General features: G+C 37.9%; 1 protein-coding gene across 2 annotated transcripts in view; it reads right to left on the bottom strand.

The window, feature by feature from the left end:
* The window catches only part of Mitf (transcription factor Mitf), a 75,421-nt gene that overhangs the window by 16,171 nt on the left and 46,154 nt on the right, over positions 1–13,096 (bottom strand). For both annotated transcript variants that reach the window (XM_029310357.2, XM_029310356.2), the window contains exons 4-5: positions 8,092–8,281; positions 3,364–3,439 (exon numbers count right to left, since the gene is read on the bottom strand). In XM_029310357.2, coding sequence (XP_029166190.1) covers positions 3,364–3,439; positions 8,092–8,281 — 266 coding nt within the window. The remainder of the gene's footprint in view (positions 1–3,363; positions 3,440–8,091; positions 8,282–13,096) is intronic.

Here is a 13,096-nt window from a genome sequence, read left to right as displayed (position 1 = left end):
TCGACGAAAACGCGTCGTGGCATATTTCGGGGCTCGCGCACCATTTTCGTACTTGTACGCGCCTCGGAAACAAGTTAGTACGGCAAACAATAAACAGAGAACCGTGCATCGACGGGTTTCTCCATCGCTAATGAGCAACGACGTAAGGAGAAGACGAATGAAGAGGGATTCGGGATGTTTCGTAAGGACGATTCACCGAAACTCGAGCGAAACAAACGAGGACACCCGAGCGAAAACGAAGGAAGGAACAGGGAGAAATCTGTGTCGTGTTTGCCGGTGTCTTTAGAACCCGAACTGTACTTCGTTATCACTGGCGCGCTATCGCGCCGAGTTTACTCGCGTCTCCCTTGATATCCTTCTCGACCAAAGCTGAAACTGAAACCCTGAAGGAGAAAGACAGTGGTAGAACATGCCGAGACGCCCGCAATACGAATCATTACTCTCGTCCTCTTATTAAGCACGCCTCGCGAATAGCAGATTTTTGTTAACAATCTCGACTAAATTATTTCAGTTATTTTTGCATCATCTCACAAAAATACATCTGCTTTTCTCATGTAAATAATATAAAATTTAATATTTTCAATAAAAATATGTATATTAATTTATTATATATGAAAGAGATAGAGGGAGAAAGAAAAATTAATTTGATTGCATCATATTTTATACAAATTATGACAAACTAAGTAATTGCAAATTTTAATTAAAACAGATCTCATTTATACTGTGTTGGTCTTATGATTTTAAAAATCGTTAAAATATTTATTTATATTATCTTTTCAAGTTAAACATATTTATCTAAGATTACGGCCGATTCATATCAAATCGTCTATGAGTGAAGCAAATCCATCTTCATAAAGAAAGTTGTACAATATGAGAACCCTATAACGGTTGACAATTCCGTTTTTTTATCATTCGCGATAGAGAGCGAGCGCGAAGCGTTATCGCGTATTTACGGCTGTTGTCTTATCGATGAAATAAGCGTCATTAGATAAGAGGAGCTGCGAATCGAGGACATGTGTATATACTAATGCACATATATAATAGATGCGTGGACCGGATATTGTCGCGCGCGAGATACACCGGAAGATCGATCGAGAAATTTAAAATCCAATCCTAGAGATATATAAATTATCGCAAACTGACAAACACGATTGGCGTAAAGCCGCATTAATTCAACTCTCATCTCGTCAGCTTCAAATATTGGGGAGGGATATATAGGAGGGTGAAATTCGAGACGTGGAACACATTAATCCCAGGCGTGCTTTCGTTATCGCGTCTATCGGTGACGTGTCGAAAAATATGACGGGAATATGACGGCAGATAAAGAATGCACGCCCGCCTGCACGCTTCTCCTTCATCGAGTGCAGATAACATAAATTATGATGCCGTAAATCAATAATTATGAACGATAAACGCGTTGTGCTCGCTTCGCGACATATCCGCTTCTATCAGAAGACTCGAGCGATATGTTGAAAATTGTTGTCGCGACTAAAGTGCATCGAGAATGATTTTAAGCTGAAGGATTCTTCTCTCGATAAAATTCAGTTTCATCTCGATATCCTAAACTAGAAATCATAGCAAAAAATTGAAGCTATAGATCATGATACAGCTAACTATTCTAAAATAAAGTAATATCAAGTCCTTCTCGATATTTTATTTATTGTTAGTTGAGAAATTCAGATGAATTTATTTACATTCGTCGCACAGGATCTTCTTATCATCGGCGGTTGCGACCCTAATTCGTTCGGGTTTTTCCGTGGTTTTTCGAGGATCGTTATTCAAAGAAACGCGCATGAGAAAAGAGGACGTCGAACACGAAAGAGGGAGTTTTTAAGTTCGCCGGATGTTGACACAGATAAATGGGTCGATCGTCGGACTGATAAATGAACGACGAACTTGTTCGGCTATTCTATGCAAAAGGATCGTTCATTACGTACGTACATCGTCGTGTCGAAGAAGTCTCGGCGTCGAAGATTTGTGTCAGGGATCACAGCCGAAACAGGTCAGACGCGAAGCGCGTGTCATCGAGATTCGAGAAAAATAATAGCAAAGAAGACAAACGTTTCATTTCCGTAAGCGACATGTTACACGAAATATATAATTGAATATATATAATCATATTATATATAATTGAGAAATATTTACTCGAAATAATTCGCATCGTGTTATGTATATACGTTCTTCTGTTTGAAATTCATTTTTAATTTAGTAGCATCAATGAAACAAAAATTTTCAGGGATTACCGATTAAATTTACTTAAGAATAATTTGAATTATAAACTCCATTTATCGATTGTATTGTATTATAACTGATATCATAATCTAAAAATTAATTAAAAGCAAGCAAAGTGTGTTACTAATAAATGTGTGTTACTAAGTTAACAGACAAAAGTTTTTACAGCTGTATAAATGGCTCTAAACATAAATATCGAGCGGTATAGATAAGACTTTTTACGACGCTAGTCTGGTGTAACGGTGGATAATTAAGCACATTGAATAACCATATATTGAGTCTTATCTTTTATCGCGCTATTTCAATATAAAAAAGTTAAAATATTTCAGTTACGTAATATAATGATTATTAATTTTTTTAATTTTATTAAAATCATCTATTCAAATTATATAACTTATGTCCTCGATATCAAATAGATTTATGCAATTTATTATACAAAGACGCTTCGAAATAGAATGATTTTATAAAACTAATATAATTTTGTAGGGCATGTATACATATATATCTAAAACTTTTTAATTACGTTTCCTGAATCTAAGTATCAAAATATAAACTGAGAAATTTTCTAAAAAATTACGTAAAGACATAAAGGGTGTGTTGCGAAAAAAATTAATGTTATTAAATTAATTGATCTGAAACGCGGGACAGAATATGCAAGGGTGGTAAAAGATACGATAAAATGTGCGCGATGTAAGCAAACTCGTCTCTCCTTTCCAATCTCTTCCTCCCCGTATTTCCGATTCGTGGCGTTATTTTTCCTTCGCATTTACCTTCATTCACCGGGTCGAAGGAAGTGTTGCGCTTTGACGGCAGGAAGGACGGGAAACAAAGCCGAGATAGAGGAAGGAAGAGCAAGCGGCCGTGAAGAGCCAGCGTGAGAGGAAGGAAAGCGAGGAGGAGCGAAGAATGGACTTCCGGTGAAGCCTCTCGTCTCGAGCACCTGACCTGGACTAACTCGTCGTAAAGGGTCACGAGCAGGAAATAATGGTCCATGGGGAATGTGCAAAGGGTAAGGTGGAGAATAAGAAAACTGCGAAGAGTGAGAGAGAGGGATTGGCGCGAGAACAAGGGAAGGAAGCAAAGGAAAGAGAGAGAGAGAGAAGAAACGGAAGAAAAGAAATTCGTACTCACGGGTCATTGGTTTTGGGCAGGAGGGTGCCGAGCTCCTTGATCCTGTCGTTGATGTTGAAGCGCCGCCGTCGCTCGACTGAAAACGGAAATTGTGCACATCAATCATGGACTCGCTCTCGCGACAGATGCGATAGATAGATCGCGCCGTTTGTTAATTCGCCCGCTATAATCGAAAACGGTTCGTTTCGCATCTTCCGACGCGTCTGTGAAAAGAGAGTTCTTTTCTCTCTCTCTTTCTCTCTCTCATCTTTATAATTATCAAAGAGTTAATCTTACTGTAGTTATATGGTTACTTGGAAGAAATAGAACAAAAAAGTGTTTCCATTTGATTTAAATTAATGCTAATCGTTAATCAAGAATTTTTTTGTACTTGAAAATTATTTTTTATAATACTATATTTTCCAAAGATAACGTCAAATATTGAAAAATCTGTTCGCAATCTTCACGTGTGGAAATATAAATCTGATCTGGATTCTTGTATTATCTTTGAAATAATACAATTTTTTCACGTCGGATGATCAATATTTCTCCCCTTTTTTCGTTAATATTTCTGAGAGAGGAAAAAAAGGTAAAAAAATACATATATATTATTCATCTATGTTTCCTTAGACGCTCAATCGTCTACAGTCTACATTCAGCTACGCTCGCGGGCTGTTATCTTTCTTAAGGTTACAACTACTTGACGCGATTGGGAGAAAACGTGATATCCCTCGATCGTTCGATCCCAATAAACTATATCGTCTCGAACGTGCGAATCGCGAAGGGTCGAAACCGTCTTCCATATCGTCGTCTCGTATCGAAGTTATTGGGCGGGAAAGCATATCGCGCTTTCCGGAGGATATAGCGTATCTCCTACGAAAAAGACCGCGAACCAAATCACCCTATCGTTGGCACATGACCCCGTACTCGATCGATTATTCTGGCCAGGTATCTCTTCAACAAAGAGATCAGGCTTGATTCCCTATCCTTCGCGCGCGTCTCCGATATCGCGATCGCGTCGATGATAACCCGCCATCGGAAAAATAAATTCATCAAAATGCCCATGTCTCAGACACAATACTCCAATTACTCCGTTCACCACAATTAGTGGAGTAGCGGAATATTATATCGACATTAATGGGTAAAGATATAACAGATACAGAGCAAATATAATTAATGTTTTCTTTCACTCTTTTGGTCTGTTTAGATATGTCGATAACATCTGTCTTTATCATTATTGATTGACTTTTGACATGATAAAAATCGCGTGTAAATCGGATATAGGAATTTACGGCATAATAAACTTGATAAAATTAATCAGCTTCTTTATTGTTAACGATATATATTAAAAAAATGAACAAAGAATTCTTTAATATAAGCTTATAATATTTATTTTCTTTGTTTCTTCATCCAGAAATAAAATATATTTTTAGGAAACAAAATAAAATTGAAATAATAATGTATATAAAAAATTTTTCATTTCAACAATTTATAAAAAACTGGAAATTGTTGAAACTAAATTTCAATGTTTAAAACAAAAAAGAAAGAGCTGCATTGGAAGAGTTTTTTTGTAAAAATAAAATTTTCAACGTGCGAGAGAATACTCTGATTTCGTAAAAGTCAAATCTAGTCGAAGGAAAATCGGTTATAAATAAGATCTACATCACTTCTGAAACACTTCAAAGTGCATCACAAGGCTACGTCATGCCAAACGAAATTCTGCAAATTGCTGATTCATATTGTAGAGACAAATATTTGTAAACAGCGCGATAGAACGGCTATAAAGGCAATAAAAGATGAGATACGATCGAGGAGATGTCGCACGCGCGAGAAGACGAAAGAGCAGCCTTGAAAACTTTGAGGAAGTAACTTCCTTTCTCGAACTCGATTCGCCTCGGGAGAGAGCGAAGGAACGATGAAGAAGAGAGAGACGGATATAGACGGACGTAGACGGGAAGGGAGGGAAGAAACTTCCTCTGATCTCGCTGATTAGATTACGATGGTTAATTTAGAGTAGAGAGTGAGGTACAGGCTGGAAAGTCGATGAAGATGGGGGAGGACAAACGACGGAGATCTAAGCTACCCGATTCTGTCGAGAAGATGCGCGAACCTATGCTTTTCGCTTGGAATCAAGAGGCACGCCTTCCTAATCGACGACGACGAGTCTCATCAATCAGCAAACCCCGGTTTCCGGTGGGAAGAAATTATCCGAGATACGAAGATTAGGGAGAAGCGTTTCATCGACCTGGCTTCGGGGTTCCTCAACGAAACGGAATGCGAAATTGCCCTTTAACCCCCAATTCGCAATACAAACGAAGAAATGTACCGGGAGAAATCATTTGCTTTTCATGTTGAAAATCAGGAATTTCCGAATAATTTCACGCGCATCTCACAGGATTTTTTTTATACGTCTACTAATTATTTTTTCGCGAAAAAAATTTTATCTCTTAATATAATTCGCCAAAAGATTTGCACACTGTAAAATGTAAAGCATAAAATGAGAGACACGGTTCGTTTGACTACATTTCCTGAATAAATGAGAAGAAAACGTAATTAAGAGGATTGAACAAATTAGGGGAAAGGAAGACGCGTTTCGCAAATAGACTCGCGTTGCATGCAAATCGATAAAAGCGCATAAAGAGACAAGTCGCAATTCCGATAAGCACACCTCTTTCATCTCTCGCACGTAGAGAACGCTGTGCAATCGATAATGCACCAATGCGGAGATGCACAATAGTATAGTCAATAAGTGGCGAGACAAAGAAGAAGCGAATTAGGGAACGCGCGACTATTTTTACAGATTTCCTACTTTATTTCCTATATTTCCGTGTAATTCACGGCCGTTATTTCCACTATTCTCTTTTACAAATTCGATTCTCTTTCGTATCCAGCGGCCTTTCATTATGCCCGTGATTGTTTTCGGAAAATTGGATGCTCCAATTCTTCCCAATGCATAGTCCGTTCCCGATTTCCGCTTGTTTCACTTCGCGAGCATCGTGCCATTTTTTGCAATTTTACCGATGCTTTAATCACGAGAATCAAGTAAAGTCGCGGAAGGAACGGCGCGTTATTGCGTATATCATGCAATCAAATCATTCGAGTTTCAGATTAAACGGAACTCTGTTATATTATAATTAAATGAATAATATTATTTTACATATATCATTATATGCATATACGAATACACTTTTACGCGTCTGTACATTTTTGTGAACGAGACACGAGAATTCGCTTAACTGTGCATCGGGCTTGCCTTATTTTCGAAATTGCATTTACAAATCAGGATGTAATGAAACGTATTTCACAAATACGTGCACATGTCCGCGCGCGGAAATTCATAAAAATCCACGCATACGTAACCAAGTTTTATTGCACCGCGGTGGAAAGCGCGCGAGCCGAGATAATTGAAGCTCACTGATTACTCGGTCAAATTCACGGGATTGTCGCGAATCACACGAGCACAAATGCGCACGATTCGCCGCGCAACACAGAGTGCATAGTAAAACAGAAAGCGGCGCCTAACAAAAGCGTGCCCATTGTTCGAATATCGTCGCCCGAAAATTGTTTATTCGCTTCTCTCACACGTGAAGACTAATCCATTTCGTCATCTTAATGAGAATCTCCCCGCAGCAGAATTTCTAATCGATTTTCAACAATAGAAAATCGATCGCGATGTTTTTGCATCACACAAGTGCACTTGCGCATTTATTGAATAGAGTAAGTTATTTAACAAATGCATTTGTGGGTTGTAATTTAATATTCATTTCAAAGACTTATTGTTAGATGTAATGCGATCATTAAATTTGGGAAAACCTATAAGAGATTGCATAATAAATGAAAAAAATATCAGCACGATTATTACTGAAATAACCAAATTCTGACTATACTATATACTCGGAATATTATTCGATTCGTGTCAAAAATAATTTTAAAATATTCAAAATTTCCTTTAAATATATTTTCGTGAAAATTTACGCCATTAATGCGCGAGGTTACATATATTTGATTCGCTGCTGTTGTTTACGTTGTTAACAGATGACCAACAGACGATAGTTTAATTGACTGCATTCGCGATAATAATAGGCGACCGACGTGTATGAGGACGAGCGACATTTTTCCATTATCATTTAAATAGCCCGCTTACGTCGCGAGCGACCGTGTTAGCATAAGTGTAAATATGTAGTAAACGTCGATGACAATGACGACACCGTGACACACACCGCCGATTGCTACCATTGAGGTGTAAATTGCACGATGGCGCTTATCAATTATTTCTACACGGATAAACAGAATTTGCTTACAGCCTGCTGATCGAGCGATATTCAAAGCGGCTGTATCAAGAGGCAAGATTAAAATGTCAGCCTTATTACAGAAGCCACGTGCCACCTAACCCGAGACACAAAATAGAATTCCAGCACGTAATTTTGAATCCGTCACATGACGTAACTTGCAGTCGTGAGTGTGAATAAATTCTTTCGAACATAAAAGATAAAAAGCGTATGATAATCTTTCGCGGATACATCTGTAACAGTATCTTCGACGAAACTAAACTTGATAAGCTACACGAAAACTTTTAATTAATTGCTTGGATATATTTTATCAATGCGGAAAATATAACAGATTTAACTTCGTGAGATGATATTTAGTATCACGTGTTAAATAAAAAATTTAATTTAATAAATGTGGAAACGCGCACAACTATATAAATACGTCATCGTGAAAATGGGAAAGAGTCAATTATTAACTTACTCATATTGTGATTATCCTTTTTCTGCCGGTCCTTGGCGAGAGCGTGGATTTCCGCTTCCGTAAGCAAGAGAGGTTCCGGCTTAATTTGAAGCTCCGGTATATTCGTCAGACTACCGGCTTGGCCGTCCTTCAATCCGTCACCCAAGGAGCCAGCCTCGAACGACAATATGTCGTCCAGGAGGTCCTCAGCCTGCAATAACAAAAAAACGCATATCATCGTAAATAGCAGGTTTAGCTTGCGCGAAATGTCGCTGTAAAAGAACACGCTGTGTGTACATTTTATAATTTTCTAATAATTATAAAAACGTCTCGTTTCTTCACTTAAGTTGCAGCGTGAACGTCAGAGCGTCGCAATAAGTTACTACGTAGTGTCACATAAAATGTGTGAGTCTCTCGACGTTTAATATAAACCTAAAACCGCATTAACAAAAAAAAATGAAATTCACCATCGATATAAAAATAACCTCGAACGATCGTCGAGGAACCGATGTGATTTATTATTATTCCATATTCCACGGAGATCTCAACGGAGACTATCGTTGATAGAAAAAAATTGCATTATGCAATTTATGCAGAACGGTGCGCTTTTTACGAGCGTTCGGTGATAAAGCGAACTCGTCGTCACCCTAGTCGTGCGACAACATTACCAGGACTCTCGCTCGGTGGTTAATGCAATTTTTCCCCGGGACGAGGAAATCTTCCGATCGACGCAAATGATCGTTCTTCTCCGAGGACGGCGACGTCCTCTTCTCGAAGGAGGAAGGAATTCACAAAAGACGCAGGAGGAAACCCAGAACGAAAGTGTGCGCGTCGTTAATAATTCCTGGGAGCGCGATCGACGTCGTTCGCTAAATCACCCTTTCAAGCCCTAAAGACTCGTTGTCTTCGACGCGCAAAGCTCTCCGTGCGATATATCGACCGTATAATGTTATTCACGGGCTTCTCGATCAAATGATTCACGCGTCGACGTGGCCGTCCTCTCCATCGCGAGATCGAAAACTTTTTTTTTCACTCTCATATACACTCCCTTTTTCTCGATTTCCCTCTGGGAGTATTTTTATTCATCATTCCGTCCTCCCACGTCCAGTCCATTCCGCACGCAATAATATTTCGTCTTAGAAACGTCGATAAGTAATCGCTCGCCGGGGGGACATGATACGGATTTAAGTACTATTCGGTCGCTAGATGGAATGAAAAACGACGTCATTCATAACGATAAATCCTGGTCGCGATACAGTGGAAACAACGGCAGCTCTTTTCTCACCATTATCTACGAAACGTATCTCATTATAAATTAAAGATCCGCGAGATAAGAATAATGTACGAGATATGCGAGAAAGGATAAGATCGAATGATGCGTTTCCTGCATTCATGATGATTGATGTAATCTTCATTTTTTTCTAGCTAAAGTACTTAATGAATTACTTTATGAATGAATAAACAACTTTTAATCTTCATCTCTCTTAAGTAATTACATATTAAACGAAATATTTAAATATGCTTCAAAAAGTATCACAAATTAATAAAAAGTATTTAATCAAATATTACGATTGTCTACATTTTAATTGATTTTGAGGATGATAGAAAAGAATAAATATAATTTCCTAAAAAAACGTCGCGAAAAAATCAAGAGCTGCGCGATTATATGTATCACGCATCGTTGCAGTTTCGCGAGTCTCGGAACGAATGCATCGCCGATGCGAGTGCAACGCGTTTGTCGATGTGTAGCGCGGCATACGTGTGCGATGTTACGTAAACATTACGTAAATAATAATAAGCGAGCTCTGTGTGTCTGTGTATATGTGTTTCGACCTGTGGAACAACGTTTCGACGCCGACTGTTGCCGCCGACCGAGAGATGAATCGAGTTACACATACCTCTCTCGGTTTGCCGGACGCGCTTTGACGCGAGCGAATCGACAAAAGCCATGCTCCATGACTGCGAGCGAGAAACACGATAATTGTATAATAGCTCGGAGCGCACTGACGTACGCGAATATACGGGGTATTCTAGAAGTTGCGCATCTCTTCCGCGCGCGATTAAAATTTAAACTATGTAATTGTAAGGTAATTTGCCGACAGACATCAGTTCAAAGAAAAAGAAAAATTGATGCCAAATTATCTGTCATCAATAATATAATCGAATAAAATCTTAATTAATAACATTTCGTAATTTGAAAACGCTATAATAAAATATTAGGATAATTCAATGATTATATGCGTAATGAAACTTTATATTGAATAAAAATTGACGAAAGATGAAATTAATTTATATTTAGTAGTTGAAAAATTATGCTGTTGATGACCTATCAAAAATGATACCGTAATAACGAGACCCAAGAAATACGCATGACGAGGAAAGGCAATTTCATACTAAATGTGATGGCAAGGATAAATGATACGGGCGCGAAGATGAGAAGAACAAGTAGATGGATGACAGAGACAACATTGATCGCCGCTGTGGTCAATGAAACTGATGCGCATCGAAAGCGAAGGTGTGATCGGTGAAGGGACTATAATGTGTGTATAGTGTATACGATACGCGATCAAAGTGAATTGCCACTGCAATACGAGCGTGCTCGGATAATAATATACGCTCAAACGCTCGCGATTTAACATTTAACTCTCCGAAGCGGAATATTTTCGCCACGGGATTCTTTTATAAATATACGCGAGATAGACAAAATTATTTTTTCAATGAGAGATTAATTGATAAAACAAGAATAAACTTCGCAACAACGGAAACAATTTTATTATCTTCAACACGCGCGTATAAAATACATATGTTCTCTCTTTAAAAATTTACGTTATCGCTTTAAAATCTTCTCTCTCGCACATATTTTTTTTTGGGATATTAAACTTTTACTATTCCATATTGCATTCTGTATAATCCTGTGAATCGCGAATTCAACAAAATGCAGTTGAAAATTCGGCATAGAGAAACACGATCTGTAATAGTTATCTCGCCAGTTGTGATATTAACCGCGATGATAAAGTTACGGTTGCCAGCTGCATCGGGCGGCGTTTTATTTCGGGAGTTTCCTCGTGTCGATTTCGTGAATTATGCCGCAACGTACGCGCGCAATTCTCATAAACGCAATCGGCGAAGGCCCGCCGCTCGTTAAGCGCGAAAAAAAAAGCGCGCGCTACACCTCGTTAAACGTCACCCGGTCGTTAATGGACAGCCGTTTCGCCGCTCTCGCGCACACCGTATATATATATCGCTATATGTAACGTAAACGAATCGTCTTTAAAGAGCCATGTTACGACCGAAACAACCTTGGCCGTAGAAATGCGAATGGCTCCGTTTTCGATTATCGAACGCGCACGAGACACGTCCGCACAGAGACTTCGTTAATTAGGCATGTTAAAGTACGGGGTCTGATATAATGAGCCGATCGATTTCTCTGTCTCAGGAAACATTTTTCACGTAACATGTTTTTGTCTTGTGTAATGTTATATACAGAGTGTACCTAAATAAGTGCGCAAAATTTTAGGAGACGTATAAAGTTGCACTTTTCTAAAGAGGGAGGTAAAAATTAAGTTTTTTTTCTCAAATTTCAGACAAATTGGAAAATAAAACTTGATGGATATTTTTCACTAATAAAAAGGATATTTATTAATATTTTTTGAAAAAATAAACATTCAATTTTTACCTCTCTCTTTAGAAAAGTGTAACTCCTCAAGGAGGAATATAAGAATATTTTGTTTATATAAGAAACTTCCTTTATCTTTCGACAAAGAATTATCTCCTAAAATTTTTCGCATTTATTTAGATACACCCTGTATTTATTTTATATCTGCAATTTTTTTATGGCTCTTAATTTTTTCATTTATATTATGTATTATTTTTTTAATGAACTATCGCACGTATATTTAATGTTACAACAATTATGTAAAATTTTCGCTAATTTATTTAATGAAGGGAAAGTTTTTAAATGTTGAAATTTATTTCTCTTGATATCGCATCAAAATTTTCGTTTAATTGTGAAATTGTAGGTACATCGCTCTTGTTACGAAGCAAGAAATTAATCGATCGAAATATATCGATCGAATAATACGACCACGCTCGCGAACTAGAATTACCAACGAATTATTCAGCGGCGAGCGAAGCGAATTGCAGCGACAGGAAGCAATTGCGTCTGCGATTGCGTAACAAACGAAGATTATAATTGCATACAATTAAGTACCGCAAGCATGCGAGATAATGTTAGAATGGCTTTAATTAATTCCGGTCGCATAAGACGTCCGATCGTATACACACACGGCAAGAAATCGCGACGAGATCACAGTCGTCTTGTTCCGTTATATTCATCTCGTATGTGTGTCTGTATCCACAGTACTTATCCGGCTTTGACAGAGAAAAGGATTAGCGAAATTAGAAGGACATTAATACAACCGTGAATTATGTAAAATGTATCTGTGACTTATAAACTTGTTAACATATTTAAATGATAAAAACGAATTATGAATAATAATGAGAGTAAAACCGTAGCAATTATACGATAAATAATAAATCATTATTTTTAAACTCGCTTGCGTGTTTATCGCAGACGATTTGATCGAACATACATGTATATACAGCGCCCAAACGAATTTCTATGAGCAGAAAAATAAAAACCCTCATTTTTCCTTGCCTCTCCCGCGTTTCAGAAAATTGTGTGTAATCCCACCTATGTAAATGAAAACACTTTTTATATATGCACGTTATACGTTACATACGTAGTGCAACGGTGGTGTTATGCAAATTCTTATACGCGGCACGTTCGGTATAACCATTATTCATACCCTCTATGCTTCAGAAAACGAGTTTATGGTTCGTCAAGGCGCCTGTATTCAATAGAATTCCACATTAACGACTCCGTTGGAAAAATTCATATCAATATGGACGCGTCGCATCGCTCGTGTGTGATGTAAAGAATTAATATCGTGTTAAGTAATAGCGCCGACACCTGCTATGCACATTTAATTCCATCGACGTCATCCGATCCGAGAAATAAAACTTT

This window comes from Nylanderia fulva, unplaced genomic scaffold, assembly GCF_048542155.1.
Source record: "Nylanderia fulva isolate GAGA-0341 unplaced genomic scaffold, ASM4854215v1 Scaffold50, whole genome shotgun sequence".
Taxonomy (NCBI): domain Eukaryota; kingdom Metazoa; phylum Arthropoda; class Insecta; order Hymenoptera; family Formicidae; genus Nylanderia; species Nylanderia fulva.
The sequence above is the reverse complement of the archived record's forward strand: the minus strand, read 5'-3'. Positions and strand labels throughout refer to the sequence as shown.